Raw genomic sequence first — 17,724 nt, forward strand, 5'->3', positions numbered from 1 at the left:
CAGACGAATCAATCGGAAGAGCTCTTATCCATTTCAGAGGCGGAAACTAAGAAACGGACTAGAAAAACAGCTTGTTTCAGTTTAAATTGCTTTGTATATTGATAATATTCAGTTTTCAGACAGATGGCACTTCGGCAGCACTTCGGTACCGGAAAATCAGAAATCTACAAATGATTTCGCTTGAGGACTATTTATAGGGGGATGATTTCGCTTGAAAGTGATGTGTGGCAGTTCAAGCGAAATCACTTATGTTGTGATTTCGCTTGAAAGTGTTACAAGTCATTTTCAAGCGGAATCACTCATTCAAGCGGAATCAGATCAATTTCACCCTAAAACAACCTATTTTCTCGTACAACGCACCTTGATCTAACAATTCTAATACTAGACACGATACAAGACGAAGTCGACAGACGTATACACCAACAGACTCCCCCTCGGATGTTGACGAGTCTTAAGTGTCGAGTCTTCAACGTCTTCTGTCTTTATCAGTCTTCGGGCTTCTAGAAACTCTATCTGACTCTCCTCATACTCTATTTCTCTTGATCAGATCTCTTGATTCCTTAGATTCATCAGCATCAGTAAATTCGGAATCAGAACTTGACTCTTTGTAATTCAGACTCCCCCTCAACCTGTGCTGGGATCATAGACTGGCTTTTACTCTGCTCACATACTCACTGGTTCAGGTATCTCAACCTGGATCACCTGCATATTCTCTACCCAAAACATAAGTTTCATCAAAAATAAGATATAGCAAAAATAGAAACCCTACTAATCACTTATAGACTCAATCTGAACAAAAATTTAACATGTAAGCCACTGATAAACCACTTGTATGTATATCATATCCATTTCAAACATCTTTAACAAACTTTCCCAAACCTGTTCGTCATGTTTAGCACTTGGAATTTTGAAAATCAGCTCTTCAATATCAGTTGTCAAAAATCTTTTTGGATTTTTCAAAATTTATGCTAAAACACACTGAAAATCTTTTTGGAATTTTGATTTGAATGCAATACAGTAAAGAAATATTTTGATTTGTAATCAAAGACTTACAACTAGCACAAAGGCTAGGGAGGAACTTATGAACAAAGGATGATGAAGATGGTGTGTAAAAGCAATCTATGAAGCTCCTTCAAGATCTCCAAGCTTCAAGCTTCCAAGGACACCTTCTAGCACTTGAATGGAGTTCAAAAATGGATGAATGGAATGGTGATATGGTGGTGATGGTGGCGGTTGTATATGAGCCGAGAGGGGAGAGGGAGGGATGAGAAAGATGGAGTGAAAATGTAAGATATGAAATGATATGGTGATATCTAGGAACCATACTTATAATCCTTCATTCTAATATTTTGTTTACTTCAACAAGTAATCAATCAAGAAGATATTATACATATCTTAGGAAGTATGTTGGTGGATTTTTGTGGGTCCTCTTGTGACAGTAAGAAGCATGGGAGGGGGTTTATTTGTAACATTTTGATGGGGTCTAGATCTTATATAATCCAATAAGGATCTTTATGGATTTCATAGTACATTCAAGATCATGAAAAAATTTCTACATATCTAAGTAAGATCTAATGTGATCTTGTAAGATTTTTGGGAGGTGGGCCATACTTGTGACCGATTTCGGTTATGGGGGGGGGGGGTGGATGTAAATTTTGCAACTAGTTGGTAAGTATTAGTTAGTTTCCAAGTATATGTTTACATATGATATTTACTAGAGAAATTAGTGGGTGTTATGGTGAACGGGGATCATAACTAGCCAAGAAATAAATAAACAATGTGTTTGGCAAAAATTTTGTGTCCCGGGTAATGTCTGGTTGTTCGGTTGGATACCGTTCCGTTAAAGTGTTTAATTATTCCGTAAAGTGTCTTTTATATATATTTTTGTAACACTTTTAATTCCCGACACTTAGGAAAGCATACAGGACCATCCTGCCATATTTTTGCACCTTACTAGCATGTTACAATGCTGAATTTTATTTAATAAATGCAGAATTCTGCACTTAAAGTGTGTTTTAGGCACTTCCTGACACTTTAACTATCACCTAGTGACACAGTCTTATGGTCTTCACTTCCCTACACTCCATACTGGTGTAGTACCCTTTTCCTGGCCCATACTGGGTCTCAAAACTCTGTCTGTCTATGTACTGGCACCGTCAGTATATTTCTGGGTTATCCGCTCAGTGTGCTAACTGTGCTTTGTGCATCAAGTATGTCACTAAAGTTCACGTGTAATAAATGAAGTGACGGTATGAAGTATGATGCATATGTATGTATGATACAAAAATCATAAGACAGTTTAAATTGTCAGTTGTAATTAAGCACAGTCATTAAGCACATAATTAAACGTACGGATGCATGCAAATTTGACAGTTGTCACATTAGTACACCGCTAGGACACTTATATAGGGAAAGATAATAATTTGGTAAACTACCCAAAACTGATTTAACAAGTATAACTCTCCCGGCAAATAATAACGGTTTCGCTTTCCAGTTTGTAAGCCTTTTATTAAATAAATCAATTACTTCCTTCCAATATGCCAATCTATTCATATTCACTCCGACCTTTAATCCTAAATAAATGAACGGAAATTTTCCTTCCTTACAATTGAAATGAGTAGCCATATTTCTTACATCATCCTCACATGAACCTACCCCATATAAATGACTTTTCCGGGGATTAACTTTAATCCGGATATTAAATAAAAAATACGGAGAATCCTTTTGAGATTCTTTGCATTATTTTCCTCCCATTCCCCTATAAATATCGCGTCATCCGCATAAAACATATGTGTCAGGTATGGCCCATCCTTAGGCAATTTTATTCCTTGGAATATATTATTTTCTTTAGCCTTATTCATCAACACATGTAGGGCCTCCATAGCGATGATGAACAAAAAGGGTGATAATGGGTCACCTTGCCTTAAACCTCTATTATAATGGAATTCACCCGTAGGTGAACCATTCACCAAAACTGAGCCTCTCCCCGTAAATAGTATTCCTATAACCCAGTTCCTCCATTTTGGAGGAAAACCCATCTGTGTTAAAATGGAAATCAAGAATTTCCAGTTTAACGTGTCATAGGCTTTTTCTATATCTGCTTTGAAGACAAATAAACGCCTTCCCGACCTCTTTGCCCAACCCACCACTTCATTTATGATTAATGGTCCTTCTATTATATTTCTACCCGCCATGAAAGCCGATTGTACATTTGAAACAACATTTTTAATGACCCTTTTAATTCTATTGGCTAGCAGTTTTGAAATAATTTTGTTAATCACACCTACTAGAGAAATGGGTCTGAAATCTGAGAGAGTAATCGGATCAGTTACCTTTGGTATCAGAGCAATAAACGAAGCACTGCACGAGTGGTGAATCGAACCGTGAGTATGGAACTGGTTCATGATCTCCATTACTATTCCTTTCACTTCCTCCCAATATGCTTTTATGAATTTGAAGGTGATCCCATCCGGTCCAGGCGACTTATCTATACCGCAATCCCATACTGCATTCCTTACTTCCTGGATCGAGAACGGACTTATTAGGCCATCCGCTTCGTCTCCACTTAATGTTTTAAAACCTCCAGCTTCAATTCTTGGTCTCACGTAGATCGGTTCTTTAAATTTTGCTTGAAATGCCAACAAAAACTGTGATTTTATTTCTCTTGGATCCGAGACCCACACCCTGTTTATCCACAGACCGCTGATCCTGTTCCTGGCTATATGGCTATTCACAATCGAGTGAAAATAACTGGTATTCTCATCCCCCAATCCTATCCACCTTACCCTTGCCTTTTATTGTAAATCCGATGCGATTTTCTCGTGCCACCTTTTCACCTTTTCTTTGCAGTCTTGCCAAATCACTATTTCCTCGCCCAATAGTGCTCTACTTTCAGCTAGATTATCCAATTGTGACAAATTATTCTGGGCTTCCGACAGATTTCTCTCCTCTTCCTCTTTTTTATTTTTGCGCCATTTTTTCAATTTTTCTTTCACTGCCTTAAATTTTGTAGCCAATACCTCATCCTTAAATCTTGAATCACAGATTGAGTCTAAACCCTTCCTCACTGTCTCGTCAAAACCCTCCAAAGCGAACCAGCTATTTAACATTCTGAAGGGAGAAGGACCAAAACTATTATTGGTCGTAGTTAAAATTAATGGGCTATGATCCGAGATATTTCTACCCAGTGCTAGTAGTGACGCATGTGGCCATTTGTTCATGAAATTATCACACACCAGGACCCTATCTAGTTTACTTAGATTGGTTCCATCTCCTGACAAAAACGTGTACTTCATCCCTCCCATATTATACTCGTGAAACCCCCCTCTACTTATAAAGCTATTAAAACATAGAGCTCCTCCTGCATCAAACTGTGAGTTAAACCTCTCTTCGGGAAATCTGACCTCATTGAAGTCCCCCAGCATCAACCATAATCCAATAATTGTGTTCTTCACTGCCAATAGTTCTTCCCACATAATTCTCCTACTTGTTTTACTCGTCGAGCCGTAAATATTTACTATGACCAGATCCGTATTTTCCCCAACTATCTTCCCTTTTGTCAAAATAAAATTTTGGTTTTTCTACCTCCTGTTCTTTTTTGAAAATAGTGGCATTCCAAATGGATAATAAACCTCCAGACCGCCCCTCCGCGTCGACTTTCGAAAACTCAAAACTTGTGTTATCCCAGAACCTTCTTATTTTACTTAAGGATAAATCCCTAAATTGGGTTTCTTGAATGGCAAAAAAAGATAGATTATACTTACTTATTAACCGTCTGACTTCGACTGCTTTCCCCACTCCTCCTGCTCCTTTTATATTGATAGATCCAAAATTCATTGCTCCTTGGCATCCACCTGATCTTCAATAACCGAACCTTTTACCAGCGAGACATACTTCGACAGATGTACTCCAATCTTCTCTCCGATTCCAACTGTCGCATCCACTTCTTTATCCACCTCCTGTTCCTCTATTTTTTCTCTGTTTACGTCATCTGCGTGAGACCCCACTCACTTTCTTCTTGCCGAGATAACTCAGAATCATCTTCTTCCTCCCATTCGGAATTTAGTTCATCCTTGACACTTCCACCATTATTCTCGAACAAGCTCAAATCCTCCTCTGTGATTCTAATTTTACCCTTATTTCTTCTTCTGTTTGTTCTCTTTTTCTTTAAAAATAATCTCCTTTTTGCTCTGTTTCTGGAATCATCGGAAAGCTCAATGTTAAGATCCGGAATCTTATTTTTAACAACCCCGTTTTGTGGTTTCAATATATTCGCACGGGCCTCAGCAAGCGAAACCCTTTTTCTTTTCTTTTGGACTGCACTATCAAGCCCACCAACTTCATGAGACTGACTCCCTATCATATTTGAGAAAACTGGGCCACCTGGCCCAACATTTACTTTTGGAGATACTACCTCATTTGGCCCACCTATATTTGGACTCACCATTTGTTCACCATTACTGTCTTGACTTTTAATTGTGGACCCCGCTTCATCTATTACCTTCATCCTCGGACTTGTACAATCATTAATCTCAATGGTCGGCTCCTCGATTCTGGGACTATTATATTCATGACTTTTCGGCTGAACATTTTCCACCGACTCTACAATTTCTGTCTATTCGTATTCCTCCGTCTCCTTCTCCGATGACGTTTCCACCGGAATCGGAACTGGTTCTTCAAACTTCCCTGTCTCCATGTTGTCCGATTGAGGATTATCATTATTGACTTCTGTTACCTGATCCTCACCTTGGTACCTTTCATTGACAAATTCCGGTGTCCAGAACTAGTTAATTTCTGAGACCCAGACATCAAAGACCATATTTTTCCATCTAATTGGTACTTTTTCTTCAATTGTTGAGCCGTAATTCACTAGAACACTGATTACTTCCTCGTTAAAACATACGTCCTTTTCATCTGCGTCTGATTTCTTTATAATTCTTTCGCATTTTTCACCGATGCATTCAAAAACTGTATCAATCCATAGTTGTAATGGAACTCCCCTTATCCTTAACCACGCAATTCTTTCATAAGGAATAGGTTCGCCATTCCACGTACTTGTGTTACTAAACCACTCTAACCAAACTTCATGCTTCTCCCTAAATATCCCAAGTTCTTCTGCTGAATCGAATACCATCAATAATTTCAGACCTCTCATGTATCTAACCTGCGCCTTGTTCAATCTCAAGATATCCTTCATCCGGCTAACTCCTCTTAGTGCCTATATATCATGTAGTTCCCCAACTGCCGACAAACCTTTCCATTGTTCTAATGGAACTGATTCGTTTGCAAATCTTAACTCGCCCTCCTTCACTTGGTGTGTCGATCTGCCTGCTGCAATATCCGCCCAGGTGGTGCCTTGTTTCACGTATCCGTCTCTTGGAGCCGTCGGCTGGTAGTTTACCGGAATTACGGGTTCTTTCATCTTTTCCATCCAAACCTTACTTTGTCCACGTGTCTTTTTTTCCACTTTTACAAATCTGGTTACGTTCGCCCTAATCCTCCATCCATAGAAAACCATTTGATTCAGAGCTTTAACCATCTTTTCCGCATCCATCACATTGACAAATCTCAGAAAGCCGAAACGATTTTTTCTTTTATCCAATTTTTTTGCGATGTAAGCGTCCACTATATGACTGTAGTTTTTGCATTCCGTCCATAGTTCCCCGTCCGAGATGTGAGGATGAATGTTTGAAACGAAGAAAGTAATCGCCTCTTCCTTTGTGGGATCTTCATTGTAATCATCTTTCCTGTTTGTGGAATCGACCGACCGGTTGCCGGAAGTGTGTATCTCTCCCTCTTCTCTCTCCATGAACAACCGCAGGTTTTTAAAAGGTTAATAGGATTCGTATCAGACAAGCTAAACTATACACGATAGTCGCGACTAATAACAGACCTATTAAGCAATCAAAACTGTTGGTTTAAGTTGTTTTCTACTATGTGGGAACCAAACAGTCGGCAAATGGATGTAGCAAGAAAGGAAATTAGGAAGAAAGGATAAGATTTCAATTCACAGAAATATGAACCAGAACGATCCAGCACGCAGAACCTCAATCTTGTTCACCGTCGAGCCGATACCGGAAAAACCAGCAATCAGCGAATGGATGACCACAAGAAAAAGTCCGGCGATGAAGGATGAATCAATTATACCTTTCCCCCTAATCAGCTTTAGTCTACAATCGTCGAGCCAAACTGAACGGTATATGATTTTTCTCACCTGATTAACCCTCACCGAAAATCGCCTACCCTCGCCGGAAATCGCCTTGACTCTTTGTCTCCTCAAAATATATCTACACACTTGGTGTGTAGATAGCCATCCAAAAAAGTGCTTTTTGTCCTATATGCACACCCTGTAGTGTCGAACTGTGGTCAAAGTGTGGCGTTTTGATCCGGTCAACCAGACAAAGACTTACGGGTGTCTGACGGGTCTGTTGACCGGACCAAAACGCCAAGCTTTAGCCGCGTTTTGGTCCTGTCAACCAGACAAAAGACTGACACCCAGTCTGGATGACAGGACCAAAACGCGGCCAAAGCTCGGCGTTTTGTTCCGATCAACAGACCCGTCAGACACCCGTCAGTCTTTGTCTGGTTGATCGGACCAAAACGCCACGCTTTGGCCATAGGTCGACACTGCAGGTTGTGCATATAGGACAAAAAAACATTTTTTGGTGTGCATATAGGCACATTGGTGTGCCAATAGGTACACCCTTTGCAAATTGTATAATATCAGACAAATTGCCCACAGTAAAACCCAAAACCACGAACTCCTTATTTTATTTGTGTTTCAGAATATCATCATGCTCTAAACTCATACGCCCTCTCCACAATCTCCATCCTCCTTTATCAATGCACTATGCTGCTGCGCCCATCAACATGTGGTTCTTCTTATTGAGCCGTGACTATTAAGAACTTGAAGATCAATTCTGAAACGGGCACCAGAAACGTTGATTTTTAGGCAACTTGTGTTGCGGCCGCTGGAGTTACCCGTTGAAATTTGATTGTCTGGTTTACTAAAATTTTGTTTCCATAGAGACAACATTGACAATTTCAATTGAAGGTTTCCTTGTTTACTAAAATTTTGTTTCAGTTACAATATTGATAGCAATTCTGGTGTAAATGAGAAAAATTTGAACGGAAAATCTTGTGTGTGGAATTCGGATGGATGAAGTGGAAGAGAAGGGCTCCCTTTTATATTGTTCAAGAATCCCTTCATCAACCATCACGACGGTTTTTAAAATTCAATACCGGTTCGTAATTTTCCCATTTATGAACCGGGGTGTTTGCTTTTAACCGCTTCACCCTTGCCTTTTGTGACACTTTATTTAGGGAGGCGTGGGCGGTGACGTATCGACATTTTTGCAAACCAAAGGTTCGAACTTTGAAACGTCAACTTTTTATTGTGTGGTAAATGTAAACGACATGATGATTGAAGCAATGGGTGTGACCAAATTGCTAATTGTATTAGTATATAATTTAAAACATTTTAGGGGCATTTTAGAGATTTCGGCACCCTCCTCTCCCCGTCGGTACCAGTTTAAGACGCTAGGCCACGTTCTTCTTTTCAACTTCCCTACGCCTTGCCAATGAGCTAGTGGTGGAGTGGTAAGGGAGAGATCTTGTGTTCCAAGTGACCCAAGTTCAATTCCTGCCCCTAGCATTTAGTTTCTGCGGCACCTGGTGATGATGGGAGACTAGGCGAGTAGGCGGCGATCGCTAGTTCAATCCTTGAACTGAGCGGGTTTTACCTCACCGCACTGTCGTGCCTTCGGGCGAGTGGTCACGGGCTTCGGCCCTAGGTGAGGGTTTTCCCCGGTTCGGAAGGCGAGTGTATCCCGATGTGGTGAATTTCGCCAGTAGCCCATTTGGAGGATTCGTTGGCCGTTCAAAAAAAAATAATAATAATAAAAAAAAAAAAAAAAACTTCCCTACGCCTTAATCAATTCATGCTATTGGATGTCTTAATTAACATCTTGAATGCAGAATCAACCATCGTTCCATCAATTTCCTACACCCTAATCGATTCATATTATCATTATCGTTATGATGTTATAAAGGAGGTGAGATGTGAGGGCAGGGGAGAATTCAACAACTGACGTTTCCGTCACCGTCGTCATCGCCACCCTCACTGCCACCATCTGACGCGATGGCTGTTTATTCAACACCGCCGGCGACGGTGGGTTCCTAGCCAGGCTCAGACTATGTCGATGCAAATGGTTATAGGTGCTGGCGGCGAGGAAGGTTGTTTAGGATTTCGATCTCCGAATACAATTGGTGATATTTGGCAGTGAGAATTACCTGACATTTTGGGTCTTCTCTCCACAAGTAACAAGGTAATTTCAAAGATGTTTTTTTTTTTTTTTTTTTTTTTTGTGTGTGTGTGAAATCCCCTTAATCTAATATGCATGCCACCTGTTTGATGAAAGTTCTCAATGAATATTTTGGTATGGAATAAGAAAGTAGTGTTATTAAAGTTAGTTAGTTTAAAAATGAGTCTTTTTTTTATATAAAAACAATACCTTAATTTGAATCAGCATCAGTATTTTAGTGTAATTGGTATTTCCATATATATGAAACTTTTAACTGAAATTGTGTGAATTTAAAAATTTAACCTTCAAGTTGGATAACTCTGCTTATTTCTTGATCTTTATGTTTCTGTAATTTTTATTAAAACACACACATCTCTGTTTGTGTGTTTTTACATTATGAGCTGGAATGGCTTTCAAATTGTTATTTTAACACATAAGTCTCGACTTTCGGGTTAAACGGGTCAGGTTACTCAGATATTTGAGTTGCAAATTGTGCTTTACAGTTACAAATGTGTTGGGCTGGTATTCAATCATCAAAAGCCTAACAATACAAAAGTGAGGGGGCCACTACTACTAAATCTTCATGGAATGCACCTGGTTAGTTTGCTTCTTTTCTAGAGATGGTTGGGTCGGGTAATGGAATGCACCTGGTTAGATTGGTTTTTTTCTTTGCTGCAACTAGAATAAGTCCTCAAGAGAGTAATCTTTTACATTAACAATCCCTATATTTTTTTTGTAATCGGGGAGCGGATTAAAAAAGTCATTTATACCCTCGTACCCATTTCATGCTTTCTTCATATGCACCTGTGATCTCAGTTGAGAAAGCTTACCATCAGCAGCTTTCCGTTCCTAAAATCACAAGTTCAGTTTTAGAGCCTGCAAGCATGATGGCTAAATGCGATCCCAGGCATGGAAATCATATGGCTTGTGGTTTGATGTTCTGTGGAGACGTCATTCCCAAAGATGTCAATGCTGGTGTTGCTACAATCCAAACCCAACGCACCGTGCAGTTTGCTGATTGGTATGGAACCAATCTTGTAGAAGTGATAAAATGGGTGGGTACGGGTCAAATGGGTATTTTTATACGGGTCAAGTTGGGACTTGTCCAAAATTTTAGTTTGACCCATTAGAGATAAACATAACGTTTTTATCTGTTTTGGGTGTTTAATTTGGGAACCAATATTCGCTTTCTGGTGAGTTTTCTTCAGCATCTTATCCTCTTCGTGGCGGAAGAACACATTCACTTTCTTTCCATGGTCATATTAATCAATCACGTATGTTATGATGAGAAAATGAACTAATCTTCAAAAATACACCGCTCTGATTTTTATACCAAGTATTCTGTTTGCAGCTAATGTTAGAGCTGTGGACCCTGCAAGGGAGTTCGGAAGCACAGGATTAGGAAACCTTGCTTGGAAAGAGAGAGTTGACGGCTGGAGGATGAAACAAGATAAGAATGCGGTTCCGGTTCCATTGACCACTAGCCATGCTGCTTCTGAAAGAGGTCAAGATATCGATGCCACCACTGATGTGCTGATCGATGACTCGTTGTTGTAAGTCTATTGGTTCCATGTCGTTATGATGCGCTATTGAACTGAATTGTTGTTGATTGATTACTTTTAACTTGTTGTATCTACTAAAGGAATGATGAAGCCCGCCAACCACTTTCTAGAAAGGTTTCTATTTCATCATCCAGAATAAATCCTTACAGAATGGTTATTGTACTCCGATTGGTCATTCTGTGCATTTTCATGCACTACAGAATAACGAACCCTGTGACCAATGCGTATCCGTTGTGGTTACTTTCTGTTATATGTGAAATATGGTTTGCAATATCTTGGATATTGGATCAATTCCCCAATTGGCTACCAGTAAACCGTGAAATATATCTCGACAGACTAGCTCTTAGGTAATTCACTTCAGACTTCTCCATACTCTTTATTTAATAAATGTATATAAATTTGATTTTTTTTCTTGCAAAATCATTGTAACAGGTATAACCGGGAAGGAGAACCGTCACAGTTAGCTGCTGTTGACATATTTGTTAGTATTATGGATCCCTTAAAGGAACCGCCTCTTGTGACAGCAAACACTGTTCTATCTATACTTGCAGTTGACTATCCAGTTGACAAGGTTTCATGCTATGTTTCTGATGACGGAGTTGCTATGTTGACTTTCGAAGCTCTAGCCGAAACATCAGAGTTTGCAAGAAAATGGGTTCCTTTTTGCAAGAAATATAACATAGAGCCCCGAGCTCCAGAATGGTAATTTTTCCAGAAAAGTGACTACCTCAAAGACAACAAAATTCAGCCAACTTTTGTCAAAGACCGTCGAGCTATGAAGGTAGAAACCATTTGACGCAAATCATCTTTGATTCTTTGCTATTTCTCGAGTAAAAATTGGTACTTTGTTCCTTTTTTGGAGAGAGAATATGAAGAATTCAAAATTTATGTATCGTGTTTTTATGGTGTTTTTATTGCTAATTGTCATTTGCTTTACACAATCTACTTCGTATAATGTTACCGCCAACCACCGCAACGCTCGAGTGCCAAGAATGTCGTATGTTTGCAATAACAATTCATATAGATGTAACGTGTATTTTGCTTGAATGAACTCTATATATTCTCAAGCACTAAACTTATAAACACTGAATGACTTATTTCTCCCAAAACGGACCATTGAAAATGATGGAACAGTTGTGTTTTTTTGTATTTTTACTGCAAAACTTAGATTAAAAGTATATACAGATTTACTTGGTTACATGTTCAGTAAAATAATAATGTGCCAACTATTGATAATGTTTTGACTTGTTATCATGTAGCATTGATCATGTTTGACTATTTTTCCCTATAGCCATTTTTTACTTTTCTTGCTACATTAAGTATGACTCTACACGTCAAAACATTACTATTGTTAGAGACTTTTTTACTTAATGTGATGGCATAGCAACTTGAAACCTGCCACAAAACTTGCGTCAAAAAACATAACTACTTGCAGCAACGCCGAGCATTTTTTAAACAACCTTTTTAGTGGCATTTTTATAACTATTTTTTGTGTCAGGGTTTGATTCGATGATATGCACATTCAACTTTTAATACTCAAATGTGGGTTTAATTCGATGATATTCTCAAGTCTAGAGTAATGTGACACATCTTTTTCTTTGTCACTTTTTCTTAACTTTGGCGGGTGGAAATGGTGTTAGTTCAAGCGCACCCGCAGCAACACGCGGGCATTCCCACTATTTACATATATATGTAAATGTGCTTAAAAACTAAACAGTGATAATAACCGGTTAATCATTAAAACCAATTAAAAATAACTAGTTGCTAACATGGGCGAAGCTTTTAAGGGGCGCGAGGAGGCCGCCGCCCTCCCAAACTTTTCGCTCAGTAGTGCAGAGTATGTATTTTTCGTATGTAAATTTTTGGGTATATACGTTTTCGACCCTACGATTTTATAGAAATTTTTAGGTCCGGTAACTTCCGCCCCCGGTCGGAAATCTCAAACTTCGTCACTGGTTACTAAGCGGTCCTTGTTCTAGAATTCCAAACAAGTTTTGTATCTGTTACAAACCGATTACGGTTTTAGTTAATAACGGTTTAGTAATCGGGTTTTTTTTTTTTTCACCTGTCGTCTTAAAAAAAGAACAAATAAAATATGGATCGAATTCGAAACGGTGTAAATGTAACGGGTGGAGTCAGTTGACTAAATTTGGACCTAAGAATCTATGTTCCAGGCCCATTCCCCTGCTTCTCTTTTCCTGTTCCCCATTTCGCATTCATATGCCTCAATTCCTGTCCGTAACTTACCTTTCTTCTGCGACAGGAATGCTCAATTCTTCAAAACCCTAGCTCATAGCGTCATGCGCATCAATGTTATTTCCATCAGGAAACAAATAATTCCAAAACATTTCCTCCAAATTCGATACTTTTCTGTTATCAGCCCCACAAAAGCACCCCAAAACGACCCGGAACAGAGCATCGGACCACCAATTCATCACGACATATTCAAATCAGGTCAGAAATTCGGTTCTTTTAGAGTGGGCGACTCCACATTTTACACCCTCATTGAGAACTTTGCAAAAGCAGGAGATTTGTCATCCTTAGAGAATGTTTTCATTCAAATGAAGCATGAAAGAAGAGTCTTTATAGAGGGAAACTTTATTCTAGCATTCAAAGCTTACAACAAAGCAAATCAAGCAGAAAAAGCTCTGGACTTGTTTCATAAAATGTGGGTTGAGTACCGATGCACACCAACTGTTCGATCATTTAACTCAGTCATTAATGTGGTTATACAACAAGGTTTATATGATAAGGCTCTAGATTTCTATTCTTGTGTTATTGTCCAGGAGAAACGCGTATCACCGAATGTGTTAACATATAATTTGATTATTAAACTGTTATGCAAATTAGGATGGGTCGATAGAGCCATCGAGACGTTTAGGGAGATGCCGTTTAAGAAATGCATACCAGATGTGTTTACTTATTGCACTTTGATGGATGGATTATGCAAAGAAGACAGACTCGATGAGGCGGTTTGTCTCTTGGATGAGATGCATGTTGAGGGTTGCGTTCCAACCGCTGCAACGTTTAATGTTTTGATCAATGGATTATGTAAAAAGGGTGATTTAGCTCGCGCGGCGAAGGTTGTAGAAAACATGTTTTTAAAAGGTTGTGTTCCAAATGAGGTAACGTATAACACTCTTATACACGGTCTCTGCTTAAAGGGTAAACTAGACAAAGCGGTTAGCCTTTTGAATAGAATGGTTAGTAATAAATGTATTCCTAACGATGTTACATATAGTACACTCGTAAACGGGTTAGTAAAGCAAGGAAGGGCTGTTGATGGCGCATCTTTGTTAATTTCCATGGAAAAAAGAGGACATAAAACAAACGAGTATGTTTATTCAACGCTTATAAACGGGTTCTTCAAAGAGAGAAAGCCCGAATTGGCATTGAAAATCTGGAAAGATATGATAAACAAGGGATTGAAGCCGAATATTGTACTTTACGGTACTCTTGTAGATGGTTTATGTCGAGAAAAGAAACCTGATAAAGCTAAGGATATTATAACCGAAATGGAGAAGATGGGTTGCAAGCCGAATGCTTTTGTATATAGCTCGTTAATGAAGGGTTATTTCAGTACGGGTAATACCGATAAAGCCCTCGATATTTGGAAAGAGGTTGAACGTAACGATTATGTGCGAAACGAAGTTTGTTATAGTGTAGTTATTGACGGGCTATGCAGTAACAGGAGGCTAAAGGAAGCTATTGCGGTTTGGGAGAATATGTTGTCAAAAGGGTATAAACCGGATGTTATCGCCTACAGTTCAATGACTCATGGGTTATGCAATAACGGGTTTGTTGAAGAAGGTTTAAAACTTTTTAACCAGATGTTATGCGAAGGGTCAGGCTCTAAGCCTGATGTAGTGACATATAATATAATTTTAAACAGTTTGTGCAACAATGGTTCTGTTTCCCGAGCTATTGATATACTAAACCGCATGCTGGATCATGGGTGCGATCCTGATTTGGTGACGTGCAACGTTTTTCTGAAAACGTTGAAAGAACAAGGACAAGATGGGAGTGAGTTTCTTGAAGAACTTGTGATTCGGCTTCATAAGCAAAAGAGAGTTGTGGGGGCTTGTAATATTATTGAAGTGATGCTTCAAAGGTATCTTGTACCGAAAGAATCGACTTGGGAAATTGTTGTTCAACAGGTTTGTAAACCGAAAAAGATTAGAGTTGCAATTGATAGATGTTGGAATAATCTATATGTTCAATAACGGATGCTACAGTTTGTTTCTTTTTTGCTGATATTGTGTTATACATGATACTGAATTTATTGTATGATTGTTGTAAAACTGCAATGCAAACCATGTATATGTAACGTGTCCCAGTACAAGTTGAAGCTGTTGTATTTAACTAGTTCGGGTCGAGAATATAATTCGATAAGAAAAAATATACAAAATAAGTTGTGTACACACACACGGGCTCAAACGAAAATCCACATGCCTCCCTATGTCTAAAAAAGAACGGGCTCATTAGCTGTCTTTAAGTAGAAGAAAACAACTCCACGTCGTCACGGGCCAAAGTTTCCCAAAAGCCTCTCAACAGGAGCATGAACATTACCTGCAGTAGCACGCAACGCCCTGATTTTTCTTGGGTATGAAAGAAGCCCATTTCTTGAAGCTGTGACAGTTGAGTCGCATAAAGTTGTTCCAGTGGCACTACATCACAAAATAAAAACTTAATTAGGAAAAAATCACAACAAACTTGTCTGCAACATGTTAATCTTACAGCATACTAAACAAACTGAAACTGAAATAAGCGGCCAGATTTTACAGATCCAGTTACCAAAACCGTTGGGGCCGGTCTTTAATATTTGATCAACCTAACAAACCATTTCGGTTATGGTCATATGTAAAAAGTAAAACCGAAACGCCGCAATTCTGAAACAATTCGTAACTTTTTAAACTTATCTTTATTTGAACTTTCATATATTAATAATACAAGATGTATTAAGGAACCTGTTAGTTTTATATCGTCGATTATTTCCTTGTAATGGCTACAGTTGTGGATCTTTGATATTATTCACAGATTTATGATTCTGCAGAGTCCATGCTTTGGATATCAGATAGGCATACGTTCCCTGGGTTCGTAATTTATCTCTTTCTTCTTTGCAACTATTCAACTCATAATTGTAAAAGAGAGCCAAAAAAGGTTCAAAACACTTGGAAATTGCAACAGACCGTTTCTGTGTAATTTAAAAATGTATTCTTACACTCCAAGTAAGAAAGGCCAAACCTCCGACCTGATACTTGCATCAACTCCCTAAATGTATGTAAGTAAATATTATATAAATAAATAAGGAAAATGAAAAATGTAAACAACAGAAAAGCTTAAAGGAAAACCCAATTCACATAATAAAGATTAATAAATAAACTACCTTAGATTATGCAATCAAAAATCTCTAATACCGAGCGGGTTAAACGACGATTGATTGACCAGTTTTGTAGTGAAACAAAGGGGAGAGATTATATACTAAAATATTAGTCTTGATCTTGCACTGGGAGTTTGGGATTGGGCATATCTGGGACACAAATAACAATAAGGGCATAATCATCATCTCAATTTAAGAATTAAACAACACCCGCCACCCATATGAAGATGAACGACTAAAAACAATTGCATTAACTCCTAACTGCATAGTGCTTTTGGAAGATACTGAAGCCACCAACACAATCAACGCAGCCACAAAATATACATATAATTGATCAGCTATGTATTGGTTAGAACCCTAGGAAAATAGGCCATTTTCGTTTTTGGATAAACCTAAGGCGATTGAAATACGAAGTTTGTGGAATTTCAAGCTGTTGTTCTTCTTTCAATCTCTTCAGCTCCCACGATTCAACCATCAATTTCCATTTATTGCTCCAACCATTAACGATTTCATTGCCATAACCGATCTCATTGCTTCAATCGACGATTTCAATCCTCATAGGATATACTGCCACGGTTTCAAAAGAAGAAAACTGATTGCTCGTTTAGGGTATCCTCTTTACATGGGGGCAAATTTGGCAGTGATGATGAAAAATTAGGGAAACAAGCATGGGGCTGCCGCCTTAAAATTTACGGTGAAAATTACTATTATGTCCAATGAAATGCTTTATATTTGTATATTCTAGTGGAAGACCCGCGCGTTGCGGCGGTGTCGATAATACCGGGCATGAGTATATCACCAAGTCGAGATGTTTGGTTAATTTTCATTTGCTACAACAGCCCAGCAAAAGAGAAACCAAGACTGTGTCCAGCTAAACAAAGAAAACCGTAACAAAATCACAGCCCGGCAATTGGCCCCACCGGTTATTGTCGGATCGGGGATCGATTAACATTCACGAACATAGGATGAACAACTGTGAGTTTGAGTATGCACAAAATATGTGTAGGGACTCGCCTAGTGAAACATAGACAAAGAAAATATACAATGTAAACTTCTAATTTCATACATACAAATGAAGACATCAGTGCGAAAGTTATTTAACCGTTTTCTAACTAACTAACATAACTGAAATTTCTTGTCCATAACGTTTTAATTCTGCAGTTGACTTCCGCAACTGCCACAATATGAGATGCAATATAAGGCATATAAACTAACCATTCTAACAATAAATAAAAGAATTTTGAGCTAAAAACAAGCGTACTATTCGCATTTGATCAACAAACCAATCTTCCAGTGATGAATCGACGGTAGCAAACAACTCAGGCCATCTCAGTTTGGCTGCCTGTAGTCGAACAATCATTGTTTGATCAATGAACATATATGTACATACATCATCCACACACAAAATACAATGTGAGTGTGAAAACGAAACAGTACCTTAACACAGGAGATGGCGGTTTCTCTCTCTGCTTGTGGAGAA

At 38.6% G+C, this 17,724-nt stretch overlaps 2 protein-coding genes across 4 annotated transcripts; both read left to right on the top strand.

The window, feature by feature from the left end:
- The first annotated feature begins 8,947 nt into the window (after positions 1 to 8,947).
- On the top strand, positions 8,948 to 11,800 carry LOC110864389 (cellulose synthase A catalytic subunit 3 [UDP-forming]). Of its 3 annotated transcripts, XM_035976538.1 has the most exons (5): positions 8,948 to 9,326; positions 9,806 to 9,899; positions 10,654 to 10,855; positions 10,945 to 11,211; positions 11,297 to 11,800. In XM_035976538.1, exons 3-5 carry the CDS (start codon positions 10,743 to 10,745, stop codon positions 11,568 to 11,570), a joined length of 654 nt encoding a protein of 217 aa, XP_035832431.1. In that variant the 5' UTR covers positions 8,948 to 9,326; positions 9,806 to 9,899; positions 10,654 to 10,742; the 3' UTR covers positions 11,571 to 11,800. The 3 variants fall into 3 exon arrangements, with proteins under 3 accessions (XP_035832431.1, XP_035832410.1, XP_021969137.1); XM_035976517.1 differs by lacking the exons at positions 8,948 to 9,326; positions 9,806 to 9,899 and adding an exon at positions 9,915 to 10,323 and having other exon boundaries at positions 11,294 to 11,800; XM_022113445.2 differs by lacking the exons at positions 8,948 to 9,326; positions 9,806 to 9,899 and adding an exon at positions 9,920 to 10,323.
- A 1,198-nt stretch (positions 11,801 to 12,998) lies between these two features.
- LOC110864399 (pentatricopeptide repeat-containing protein At4g20090) lies at positions 12,999 to 15,226 on the top strand. The gene has a single exon (XM_022113454.2). The coding sequence runs from the start codon at positions 13,030 to 13,032 to the stop codon at positions 15,085 to 15,087; it is 2,058 nt and encodes a 685-aa protein (XP_021969146.1). The 5' UTR covers positions 12,999 to 13,029; the 3' UTR covers positions 15,088 to 15,226.
- Positions 15,227 to 17,724: the final 2,498 nt, after the last annotated feature.

This window comes from Helianthus annuus, chromosome 1 (assembly GCF_002127325.2).
Source record: "Helianthus annuus cultivar XRQ/B chromosome 1, HanXRQr2.0-SUNRISE, whole genome shotgun sequence".
In the NCBI taxonomy this organism is placed as follows: domain Eukaryota; kingdom Viridiplantae; phylum Streptophyta; class Magnoliopsida; order Asterales; family Asteraceae; genus Helianthus; species Helianthus annuus.